The sequence below is a fragment of the Nannospalax galili genome, unplaced genomic scaffold (genome assembly GCF_000622305.1).
Source record: "Nannospalax galili isolate Female #2095 unplaced genomic scaffold, S.galili_v1.0 scaffold3465, whole genome shotgun sequence".
Taxonomy (NCBI): domain Eukaryota; kingdom Metazoa; phylum Chordata; class Mammalia; order Rodentia; family Spalacidae; genus Nannospalax; species Nannospalax galili.
In genome coordinates, this window is record NW_008353021.1 from 225165 (window position 1) to 238089 (window position 12925).

Below are 12925 nucleotides of genomic sequence, written 5' to 3' on the forward strand. Positions count from 1 at the left end.
ACATGCAGGCAATACACTCATACACATAAAATAAAAATAATAAAATATTTTTTTAAATGTTAAAAGCTGAAAGATCATATAACCCTTACTAATTTGAGGAACCATTCAGTACCTCTTTGGTTTTTAAATCGCTGTGATTTCTGAAAAGAAACCGGTCCTTTAGATGCTTCGGAAGTTTTAACATCATAAGCACCTGGAGATGGAGCACAACCTAGAGAAAACATAGAATAGTAACATATCACTTAGTGTCATTTATCTTTTATTACTACTATTAGCAGTAATTACTACTATTAATCATTATTTCCAGTCTAATAATGAATATTTATGATATGAAGTTAAAAACACAGTAAGTTTGATGTTAGCTGGGGATACATAAGACTGTGCTGCAAATGAATAATAAACAAACTGTAAAAATCTTGAAATATCTGGGCATGGTAGTACACAGCTATAATCCTAGCACTTGGGAAACAGAAGGAAGAAGATAGTTCCAGGGAGCCTGAACTATGTACTAAGTTCAAGGCCCACCTGGATACACAGTAAGATCCTGTTTCAAAAGACCACAAAATTAAAATTAAAAAGAGCTTAGTACCTGAATAGCCCCAAATTCCACCACTTGCTGGATTACCTTAGAAGTCACTTAACCTCACTGAATGCTGGTCTCATTATATAGAAGTAGAAATACTAATTGAATGCTCAGGCATCTTTGCAAGAAGAAATGAATAAGCATAAGTAAAGGTCACAATGCCTGACAGAATAAATTCTCTACAGCTAAAATATTCTATTCAGTTCCTCTATCTGAAACAATGACACTATGTACTGACACAAAGATTCCAATTCTAGGACCTTTCAGATCTAAATGTGGCCAATAAAATACGGAGGTAGCAGATTTAATATAAGGACAGTCTCAAAATGAAATGTAGAATCCAATGGTCTAGGTAAAGCAGACCTTGCCATAGTCTTGACTAGTTCTGATGTCCCATACTTCACAAAATGTTTCCACCATAGGCTGATTAGACCTCAGTGGATGGACTTGCACTGGGGAACACTGGGGACACTGTCGGCCTTAACAGGGTTGACAGAGTATATGGGCTTCAGTGGGGGAGCTATGGGAGGGTGCCAGTGGGAACGGGGGTATAAAGATGATTAAGATTGCTTGAGATGTTCTGTATGAAATATGCAAAAATTCAATAAAAACAAATTTAAAAAAATGTTTTCACCCTGGGATAAAGAGTGAGGGACAGAGGTTCCTTAAAATTACATCTTGGGGTGCTGGAGAGATGGCTCAGTGGTTAAGAGCACTGACTGCTCTTGCAGAGGACCCGGGTTCAATTCCCAGCACCCACATGGTGGCTAAGAACTGTTCTTAACTCCAGTTCCAGGGGAATCCGAAACCCTCTTCTGACCTCCGCAGCATTGCACAACATGGGTGCACTCACCTACATGTAGGCAATACACAAATATACATAAGATAAAAATAATATTTTTTAAAAAAATTATATCTTGGATCATTTATGCATACAGTACTTTAAGGTGAAACAACTAAAACTGCTACACCTACTTGTGGTTAGCCCTTTTTCAGGAAGTAGAGATGGGCTTATTCTCCTTTGCTCTCTTCTACTAGAGATGCTTCTGTGGAAAAGCAGTAGGTGTACTGCTTTAGATGTGGAAAACAGGTGTGTGTGTGTGTGTGTGTGTGTGTGTGTGTGTGTGTGTGTGTAGGGGGGGTGGATACACAATGCCAACTAAAACTCTTCAAACATGCTGAATTCTAGTATTCTAATCCATCACCTGGCCCATACTTTCAAAGAGGACAAAGAGCCAGAAAAAAGGGACAGTGAGCTGGGCATCATGGTATATTAATCTCAGCATGCTGGTGGCTGAAATGTGAGGATCATGAATTTAGACCAGCCTAGAATACAAAGTGAGTTCTAGGTGAGCCTCAGTTTCATAGCGGAACCCTGGAGTGGGGAGGGGAAAGACAGATGTGATTGGGGTGAACTAGACCAGGGAAGACACTATTAAATAAAAGGCATCATGGTATATTTGTGGAGATAATGATAAGCTTTCTGGAACAATTTATATAATTCATCAATGACTCAAAGCTACCGCAGCCAGCCAGAATCTGTATGTATTTATCTATGTACTAACATTAAACAAACCCTTCAAACTTACAACCTTCATTATTCTCTACTTTGCCATTAGAATTGACAGCTCACTTTCCATTTTTTTTCTGCTAACTCTACTCTACTTTGCAGATCTCAACCTGGATATCATTTATTTTTGCTGAATCCTCAAATCAGACTAGAAAATTCCCTCCAAATACCTTGTATTTTTCCTATAAAAGAACTTGTCCATTTTTGTAAGGGTTTATTTACTCTGTCTCCATATTAGGCAAAATGCTTGAAGATAGCAGAAGCTTCAGGTCTACTGCCCTAGTATTTAGCTCAGGAATCTGTTTAGCAGTATGGATAACAAGCGTATGTTTGGGATATAGAAATGGACTAGGCTTTTATAATCAGCTAGATGAGGGTTCAAATTCAGCTGTGTGTAATGTTCTTATCCACTGTGTGCTCCCTATGTCTACAAAGTATCTACAGTATTTCTGACAATCGACTGAAAATACTGTGCTAGATATTTGTGACATAGGGGGCACACAGTGAATAAGAACATTTCACTCCTTCCTTTTCCCTGAACTTTCATTTCCTGAAAAATTATTCTAGTTTTGATGTTTACTGGAATCTGAGAAACTGCCAGTAATTCACACACACTAAGTATCCTGTAAATGTTACTATTCTTCACACCGTGAACCTAAACTATTACTCCTTCAAGCCAAACCGCACTGCTGAGCTTATGTATGCTGGCACAGGCCTGTAAATCCCAGTGTTTGGGAGGAGGCAGCAGAAGAAGCAAGAGTTCAAGGCCAGCCTGGTCCCCATGAAATCGCATATGCAGTGACATTAAACAGTATATGGTATAATGGATGTATCATGGCCTTTGACATTATGCTCAATCACTTACTGGCTGGCTGTTCCACAGTCAGAACCCCCTTCAATTTTCTCTTTTCTTGAGACAGGGTCTCACTATGTAGCCCTGATTGACTTGGAACTTGCTTTGCAGACCAGCCTGGCCTCAAACTCAACAGAGATCAATCTGTTTCTGCCTCCTGAATGCTGGATTAAAGGCATGCATCACCATACCTCGCAATTTTCTCAACTGTAAAGAGTACAATATCAGTACCTTGCTCATCTGCCTGTCTGAAGAAATAAGTTGCAGATCTCAGAACATCAGTTGCAGAGTTAGCATTGATCAAATTATACCTAAGACTTCCTGGCTACTGTGTTTATACACTACAGTGGTTAAGAGAACAGGGTAGATTCAGCCAAGCCTGGGTTCACACCCTAGTTCTGTCAATTTGATTTTGTAATATTTCAGTCTGTTATTTTTCTTTTGCCTTAAAAAATATTATGTATTTATTTGTTGGGGGAGGTCGCTGATAGAGTCTTGTTATGCAGATCAGGCCACTAGGCCTGCCAACATTTATTTCTTAATGTTGAAAACATCCAAAGCGCCTTTATTCTAACTTTTTGGAATACATAGTTCATTACTGTCATCTGTACTCAACTTACTGCACCATCTGTACACTAAGTTCCAGTATTTTTATTACTAAAATACCGAATGGTACCTCTGGATCATTTGGTGGGTGAGAAAAAAAATTCTAATACCTGATGAATACGAACATTGATAGCATATTACGTGGGTCACAGGATAAGTCGTCAATATTAGCTGTAATTATTTAACTGACTTCTCAATCTTCCTTCTTTTACATCTGAGTGGAATACGCCCCCCGCCAATATATATAATATATATAATTATATATATTCAGAAATTCTCCCTAAAAGTAACAATTTTTCAGTAGATGAGGCCGTTCCTGGACTAAATGTCCAATCGATAAGGATGCCTGCTCCTCATCTTCTTCAACCAGCTTTAGTTTCTCCATCAGCTGATGGCTTATTGGTAGAATCCCCGCTTGGAGGAAGTTGTGCCGGCAAGGGGCTGTATTTCACTCGCAGCTGCATCCCTACCATCCTGAACAGAGCTAGCCGTGCGTTTACTTGGCACATATTTTGAAAACAACAAACCACCCCACCCTCAAACGGCCTGGGGCGCCTGCCCTGGCCCCCTGCTCTGCACCCGTACGCACCGGAAGGGTCATTGAATCTTTTCAGGGGCGCCTTAGGAAAAGACATTCTGACAACCGGCTCCAGATGGGACCACACCAGATCCCCAGCAACTGCCTACTCCCCTACCGAATTCAAATATACCCGCACCTGCCCGGCTCTCCCCACGTCAGCCAATCAGGAAACTCAAACCCGGCCGACCAATCTTGAGGGGAACAGCCGAGGGGCATGCGCACTCGATTTCTACAGCGGCCAATCAGATGGCCTGTACCTTTAGACTACTAGCCAATCAGAGATGGTTACTGTTCGCTGCTACTTCTCCGTCCAATCATGTGTGGCATTACTCAACTGTACTCTGAGGGCCTCAGCACTTGCGCAAGCGCACTTCTCAGGTACCGCGTTAGAGCGTCGGTATTTTGGCGTCACACAGGTTAAAGGGTAGCGAGCTCGTCCCACCAGCGTTCTCCCTTTGTCCCACCAGCGTTCTCCCTTTGTTCTTTAGGCGTCACCTTTCCTGGGTTTTAGTTCTTTCAGACCGACTTTTGTCAGTATCCTAAATGGGCTCCGAAAGGGAAAACGAGCCGCCGCAGACGCCGAATTGGCCTCTTGCACATGCGTACGACCCGAAACGGGCCAGCGCGTAACCGGAGCGCGGCGCATGCGCACGGCTCGGTCGCTGCGGCTGGCCGTGGGTGGCAAGTAGAGTATGTCTGCCCCGTTTGAGGAACGCAGTGGGGTGGTCCCGTGCGGGACGCCGTGGGGCCAGTGGTACCAGACCCTGGAGGAGGTGTTCATTGAAGTTCAGGTGCCCCCCGGTACGCGCGCGCAGGACATCCAGTGCGGCCTGCAGAGCCGCCACGTGGCTCTGGCCGTGGGTGGCCGCGAGATCCTCAAGGTAGCGATCTGGGCTTGCGCCGAGTTCCTTCTCCCCAACCGCCCGGCTCCCAAGTCCTCTGATTCCTAATTTCAGTGGGGTGTGTGGTAGGGTCCCTAGCGGCTGCTGCAGGCTGGAAGAAGCCGGTCAGTTGATGTGGCGTGGCTCTGTCTCATCGCAGCATCCCCTGAACATAACTTGAGCTGGGAAAATGTGTAGATCTCTTCTGCTTCTAAAACAGACCAGGCTGCCTTCTGCTGATGACTCCGGGGTTCCTCCGCATGTTAGCTTGTCAGAACACATGCATCATACGTAGGCATTCTTCTAGACAGATCTAGGTCAAGAGACACTACGTAGGCATGTACAGGAAAATACAACAAAGAGTACGGTAGCTGGGTGAAGCTTCGTAGATGACGTCATTTATTTTCTCATCTAAATGAGAAGCTTCTTACATGCCTGTGGTCAAGCAAATAATAAATAGATATATGAAGAAAATAATAGTGCCCTTTTGTTTGTTTTCACCATTGACCTTAGCTCTCCCTGCCTGTTCTTGTTGAGCATACATTAAAATTCACTTAATCTGAGATTATATTCGTTCTCTCATTAGATGCCCAGCTTCTTTGATGGCCATTTAGTGTAGAAGTGGAGGGGTACATGGTAAGGATATGGCTCTGACGGTTTTGTAACCGTGGGCAAGAGGTTATTCAGTGACTGAAGGTTCATTGACCTCCAAGGTGTGATTGTTACCTTTCTTACAGAAGGGATTGTTTTCGGAGGAACGAGGTATCCTGTTATGTTGTAAGCTCACACTAATGTTAGCTGCTATTCTATATAGAAATGCTTGGAGTGCCTCAGGAGTTCATATGAATGACACTCGTTTATGTCTGCTTTTCATGATTTCCTGAATCGTGAATTAAGACTACAGTTCAAGAGGATGTAGCTCAGTGGTGGAACACTTGCAAAGATTACTACTGAAATTTACTAAAGAAATCCCCTTGACTTTTGTAAATTTATCAGTAACTGGGATTTTAAATATTCATATACACCAATGGGATTATTTTTTTTTCACTACTATGAATATTTAGAAAGATACTTTGTTTTGTTGGGCATGGTGGCAAATACCTACAATACCAGCATTCAGAAAGCAGAAGCAGGTGGATCCCTCTGAGATTGAGGCCAGCCTGGTCTACATAGTGAGTTCCAGGCCAGCTGGAGCTACAAGGAGATCCTTTCTCAAAAGCAAAAAAAAAAAAACCCCAAAACCATAAAAGTTGTAACAAAGTGGATTCCATTTTACTGACTAGGAGAAAATTTAAGGTTGAGCACTTATAAATTGGGTAAAGTGGTATAAGATGTGCTGTAGGATGAAATTAGCAAAGTCTTAATCATGAAAAATTTTTATAAAATCTAATCAAATGCTATATTTTTAGCACCTTGTATTTATTTTTCAGGGAAAATTGTTTGATTCTACAATAGCTGATGAGGGGACGTGGACTTTGGGTAAGAACAACCTATTATAATTCGATTGTTTTTGCAGTTGGAACTTGGTCTCATTTCTATGTGTGTTTTGAGCCCATTTGTCTTTGTAGCCATGAGAGATACAGGAAAATGTAGAAAACAATTGTATATCAAAATTACCTAAAGATGTTTGAAAAATAAGAAGTTTAATGATGAACTCTATTTTCTATGTAACTTCTTTTTTATTTTTTATTTCAGAGGATAGAAAAATGGTCCGCATTGTTCTTACAAAGACCAAGAGAGATGCAGCAAACTGTTGGACTTCACTTCTAGAATCTGAATATGCAGCAGATCCCTGGGTACAAGATCAAATGCAGAGAAAGCTTACATTAGAGAGATTCCAGAAAGAAGTAAGGCAGATGCATGCATGAATATGTGCAGTTCAGTAATCCAGAATCCTAGAATAACTATTAGAAATTAAAACATATAAGATGATTTTCACAATTTATAAGCATTCTTTGAGTGAATTTTTAAAGTAAATGGCTAGGAAATTGTGGGTCTTAAATTTTCACAAAATATATTGTTAGGATATTTGAGTTTAAGTTTGCTTAGTGTACATTAGTAATTCATGAATAATAAACATGGAAAATGGAATCAGTATAGTGAACATAGCTTAAAAACATGAACAGTGCCTTCACTGTCATCCCCCCTTCCATGCCTCCATCTCAGTTCTCATTATTGGCCTTTTTGTTGTTTTATTTTTAATATAGATGGAGGTTCATACTGTGCTTATTGTCTTCATGGTGCCTTTAAAATTTTTTTTATGTGGATAAATGTTTTGCCTCCATGTGTGTAAGTGCACCATATGTGTGCAGTGCCCACAGAGGCCAGAAGAGGGTGTTGGATCCACTGGAACTGGAGTTAAGGATGGTAGTTAGCCATCATGTAGGTGCTGGGGACCAAACCTGGATCCTTCGCAAGAACAGCCAGTGTACTTAACTGCTGGGTCACGGCTCCAGCCTCTCATTGTGCCTGTTTGTTTTTAAATTGTATTTATTTTTACTTAATGAGTATTTTGCCTGTATGTAGGTAAGTGCACCATGTGTGTTTAGTTGTTAGCTACCGTGTGGGTGGTGGAATCTGAAGCCAGGGCCTTTGCTAGAGCAGCAAGTGCTTTTAACCACTAAGCCATCTCTTCAGATCCCTCGTCATAGCTTTTAATTTAATAGCATATCGTGGTCTGTTTCCCTAATGGTACGTACTAAAACTCGTTCCTTCTAACTGCTTCAGTTTTCTCATTTGTGTATACAGTAACTATTTAGCTATTTCCCTTTCATATTACCTTGATTCTCTTTTTTTCTCTATTTTAAATAAAACTTGTATGCTGATATCTGAAATTACTCAAATGTTCCAACATAGATATCTGGGAGAGGATGTGTAACATATTAGTGGATGATTTCCATTCATATTGTCAGTTCCAAGTATATGTCTGTAATTTAGACTTTGGAATTTTGGACCTGCATGTCCAGTTACTTATCATCTCCATTTGTCAAACTCTGCATGTCCAAATTGAACACACTAATTTCTTCCTAAAATTTGTTCTACTTTTCATGTTAGTAGAAGCTAGTTGTTTATGTTTATTTCAAAAGTGAGGTGGTGGTGCTCAGGATCTGGCTCCATGCATAAGCACTTGCTGTGCAGATATGAGGACCTGAGGTGGACTTGAGGAGCCCTGGAACCCATGTAAAGCCTGGGCAGGTACAGTGGCTACTTTTAATCCCAGTACTCAGGAGGTAGAGGCCGCAGATCCATGGAGAAAGCTGGATAGCAAGACCACCTTGAACCAGAGAGCTTTGGGTTTAATGAGAGACCCTGCTTCAGTAAATAAAGTGGAAAGCAATCAAGGAAGAACCTGACATCAACTTAGTGCCCCCCCCCCACACACAGAGCATCCATGCATGTACACCACATATACAAAGGTGTGCAAAAAAGTGTGTATGGTAACATTACTGATAACTCTCTTCAGAAATCTTATTAGCATTGTCGTTATGTTATATTCAGAATTTGAGTACTTCTCACTGCCAGCTCTGCTCTTATCTGGATTATGTCAGTGTCTTGCCTGGATTACTTGAGCAGCTTCCTAGCTTGCCTTCTTGATTCTGTTTTTGCCCAAGTATAGTCTTCTTAAAGTAGCAATTAGCAAAATCTTGAGAAAATGCAAGGCAAGTGCACTTTTCTCTCCAGCCTCAGCACTTAATAGCTTTTAACAGGCTAAAATCAGTGTTTGGAAAAAATATCACTTGTGGAAATTTAGTCTGCTGCCTGTTTTTGCAGGTAAAGTTTTACAGAGAGGGACTAGAGAGGTGGTGTAGTGGTTAAGAGCACTGGCCACTCTTGCAGAGGACAGAGGACACAGGTTTGGTCCCGGTGTACACATGGCAGCTAACAACCTTCTGTAACTCCAGTTCTAAGGAGTCTGATGCCTTCTTCTGGCCTCTGCCAGCACTGCATGCATGTGGTGCAGGCAAAACATGCACATAAAAAAGTTTTACAGAGACATGTCTGTGTTCATTCATTTGCACATTATCTTTATATAGCAGTTCATATAGTTGAGTATTTGTGACAGATTATGTAGTCTGCTCATAGTTACTACCTCACTTTGCATGACTAAGGCTTACGAAGCTCTCCACTCAGTACTCTAGGGTTTACTGTTTGTGTCTTCCTGCTACAGGGTAAGCTCCTCTAGAACAGAGATTTTCATTGCCTTTTGAAATCCACATGCATTTAATATTATATTCCAAATGGTAGGAGCTTGGTAAATACTCATTAAACACTTGAAATTACCCACCGAAAAGATTAAAGCTTCTAGTATATTGTAATGTATATTAATATGTTAATATGCACATAGCTCTTAGAGTTCTGTATAGCATATAGTAAGCTCTCAGAAAAAGCTAGCCCTCAGCTGGGCATGGTGGCACTTGCCTTTAATTCCAGCTAGTTGGGAGGGTAATGCAAGAGAACTGCAAGTCCAAGGCCAGTCTAAGCAACTACTGAGCCCATGTCTCAGAAAAAAAATAATTAAATTTTTAAAAGGGCCAGAGTATAACTCAGTATAGAGTACTTACCCAACATGAAGGAGGTCCTGAGTACAATCTACAGCACCATCAACCAATAAGAGAACGCTATTAAAATCTATTCATACAGATACTGAAATTGAAATATATGTTCACAGTATAGTTACAAGCATTGTAATATACATACAGACTTTCCGAAAGTTTTAAATTTCATTTTTGTGATTACAGTCAAGTTTGGTATCTTTTTATATGTTTTGGGGCCATTTAGAGCTCCTTTTTTTTGTCAAGTTGTGAATTCAATGTTTTTTTCTCCTTGTATATTTATTTATATTTTTCAGAATCCTGGTTTTGACTTCAGTGGAGCAGAAATCTCAGGAAACTATACAAAAGGTGGACCAGATTTCTCAAACCTTGAGAAATGACTGCTCTTTTTTGTTTTCTTTCTTTCTATGGATCGTAGCAGATGTTGCCAACTTAAAGCAGCAGACTCCATGAAGGATGAAAAGTATGGATACCTACAGTTAATAGATTGCAAGTGTATTCCAATATGCTTTTAAAGATTGCATTCAGATAAGATTTTCATAGGAAGTGTGAGGACTGTCCTATGGCTATATAATAACTTTTTTTGGACTTGATTTTGCTTGCCATGAAATTTTATATGCTACCTTTTACTAGTTTCATATTTAATTGTATTTTTACTACAAAAACCATTGGAATACAGATCATACGAAATGAAAGGCTGCCTTCAGGGAAAATTAATTTTTTTTGGTAAGTGTGATTCAGGAATAATGTTCAATAAACTTTTCTAAATAAGAATGTGTACCCCTTTGTCTAAGTATGCCAGTTTATACAAGGACAGTACAAGTACTGGCAAAACTTATAAGAAAGAAAAATAACCCACAAAAGTATTTTGAACAACTTAAGAGTTAATGAAAAATTTTAGCTAATATGTTACTCCTTGGTGAATATGTCAACTGAAAAATAGTTAAAACTGTAACAACAGGAATAGATTAACACTTTGTTGTGGCAGAAAGCAAATTTATTTCACTGATTGTAAGCCAGTGGTATCATTAAATTTCAGTGAGTTAGGCACTAATTTCTAATGAAATTTTCTTTCATTCTTTGTCTAATTCTTTTTTAAAATTTTTATTTATTTACTTTTATGAGTGTTATGTCTGCATGTGTGTAAGTGCATCCATGATGTGCATTGTCCGTGGAGGACTGAAGAGGACATCGGATCCCCTGGAACTGGAGTTATGGACGGTTGTCAAGCCACCATGTGGGTGCTGGGATTTAAACCCAGTTCTTCTGCAAGGCAATTAGTGCTCTTAACTGCTGAGCCATCACTCCAGCCCCACTCTTTTAATTCTTAAAAAATTAATGTGAAATGTATCAAAAGCTTACAAGTAAAGTATAATTTTTAAGATCTTTCACTATTTTTAATAAATTGAGGACATAATGCTCTGTCACTTCAGCATTTACCTTTTTTTGCTTCAAAAAAGTATATTCTCTTAATAACAATGGTCCAGTCTCAAAATCAGAAAATTTATGTTGACATGTATTACTGTTCAGCCCTCAGAGCTTACTCCATGTTGAACTGATAATTGCAATAATGTCTTTAAATAACAAAATCCTATCTATCTGTCAGATGACTGGAGTTTACTTCAGTCTGGAACCAAAGTTCCCATTTTTTCCTTGACTTTTACATCGTGGACATTTTTTGCGAAGGGTCTTGTTATGGTATGGACTAGCCTCAGCCTTCCAGGTAATTTTGACTACAGGTGTGCACTAACACACCTGGCTTGACGTTGGCAATTTTGAATATTACAGAGGATTTTGTCTATTTTTCAAGATCAGGTTCACATGTACCATTGTCAGGAATATTCATTGTCATGAATTAAGAATTGTAACTTTTACCCTATTGCTGATTGTATCACTTAGCTCAGTGGTTAAGGTAGTTTCTGCTAGATTTCTTCCGTGTACGATACCCCTTTAAATATTTTCTGAGAAATGTATATATAAAACAAGGACTGTACAGTACTGGCAAAACTTTTAAGAAAAATAATCCACAAAACTATTTTGAACAACTTGAGAGTTAATAAAAAATTTTAGTTAATATGATACTTCTTGGCGATTATGTCAACTGAAAAAGTTAAAACCCCAACAACAGGAATAGATTAACACTTCGTTGTGACAGAAAGCAAAGTTATTTCACTGATTGTAAGCCAGTGGCATCATTAAATTTTAGTGACTTAGGCACATTAAATCTTTATGCATGTTGAAAACCATGAGTTCAGAATTAAATTGCAGTTCAAATCCATATGTATATGGAGGGGATTTGAGACAGGGCCTCCTTGTAGCCCCACCTGGCCTAGACTCTCTATAGACGAGGTTGGCCTTACTTGATCTCACAGAGATCCACCTGCCCCTGCCTCCTGTGTGCTGGGACTAAAGGTGTGTACCACCATGCCCCGTGAGAAAGTACCTCTTTGTTCCTATCCAAACTTTGAGTTTATTTACTGTTTTATACAGACAAAAATTGATTATTAATTACTTTGATGCTTAAAATAGTACATTTATCTGGTATAAAACTACTCCAGGAGGCTTCTTTGTCCTTTGACTCCCATTTTTTGAGCAGTTTCTTACTGTCTGGCCAAAGGTACACCAGAATTATGCAGTCCCTTTTCTACTTCAACAGTCATGCATTTTTCTAAAGAATCTGGGTTGTTGGGCTGAAGAGATGGCTAAGCAGTTATGTTTCCTCCTTTGGTAGCAGTGAGAGGCCTGAGGTTGGTTACCATCAGTGGTCCTGACTCCCTGCTGTAGGTCATCTCCCTACGAGTGCCTCTGTGTGAGGCTCCCTCACCCTGTGCTGAGCAGGGTGTCTTCCTTGTGCTCAAACCCCAGCACTTTATTCGTAGCAGCTGGCCTGCTTATGATACCTATTTCCTTAATGATTTTAAAGATGAATCCTTGGGGGAAGAGGCCTTTTGTTGTTCTCTTGGCTTTTTGACATCTGAATAAACTTACAGTGAAAATTATCTTTTTGTAATGTATAATTTAAATTGGAATACTTGCATAGATTTATGTGAACAGATCATTTACCATGAAACAGTCCGATCACCTGAGAAACACTGGAATTGCACCTTTGTAGTCATACTCTGCTCCCAGCCTTTAAACTCCAGAAACCGTGATCTCTGTTGGTAGCTTGTCTCTAATTTTGTCTCCTAGAATATAGAATGTAAATGGAATCATATGGAACCTTTTACAAGTGGTTATTGAGACATACCATAGGCTCGTCCATTCTGAGTATATAATTGAGCACACCCAGTATTTGCAGC

At 39.7% G+C, this 12925-nt stretch overlaps 2 protein-coding genes across 3 annotated transcripts in view; one reads left to right on the forward strand and one right to left on the reverse strand.

Moving 5' to 3' along the window:
• Hmmr (hyaluronan mediated motility receptor) overlaps window positions 1-4357 on the reverse strand; it is a 32259-nt gene extending 27902 nt beyond the window's left edge. For both annotated transcript variants that reach the window (XM_029554633.1, XM_029554632.1), the window contains exons 1-2: window positions 4202-4357; window positions 113-211 (exon numbers count right to left, since the gene is read on the reverse strand). In XM_029554633.1, the coding sequence (XP_029410493.1) occupies window positions 113-211; window positions 4202-4247 (145 nt within the window). In that variant the 5' untranslated portion in view covers window positions 4248-4357. The remainder of the gene's footprint in view (window positions 1-112; window positions 212-4201) is intronic.
• Window positions 4358-4707: 350 nt separating this feature from the next.
• On the forward strand, window positions 4708-12625 carry Nudcd2 (NudC domain containing 2). Its single transcript, XM_008850287.3, has 4 exons — window positions 4708-5073; window positions 6504-6552; window positions 6769-6920; window positions 9923-12625. Exons 1-4 carry the CDS (start codon window positions 4885-4887, stop codon window positions 10004-10006), a joined length of 474 nt encoding a protein of 157 aa, XP_008848509.1. The 5' UTR covers window positions 4708-4884; the 3' UTR covers window positions 10007-12625.
• Window positions 12626-12925: the final 300 nt, after the last annotated feature.

Excerpts from the sequence above, each read along its gene's own strand:
- Nudcd2 (XM_008850287.3), top strand. The coding sequence starts at position 4,885 with ATGTCTGCCCCGTTTGAGGAACGCAGTGGGGTGGTCCCGTGCGGGACG. Across the intron at positions 5,074-6,503 it reads GTGGCCGCGAGATCCTCAAG|GGAAAATTGTTTGATTCTAC; the intron begins GTAGCGATCTGG and ends TTTATTTTTCAG. Across the intron at positions 6,921-9,922 it reads TAGAGAGATTCCAGAAAGAA|AATCCTGGTTTTGACTTCAG; the intron begins GTAAGGCAGATG and ends TATATTTTTCAG.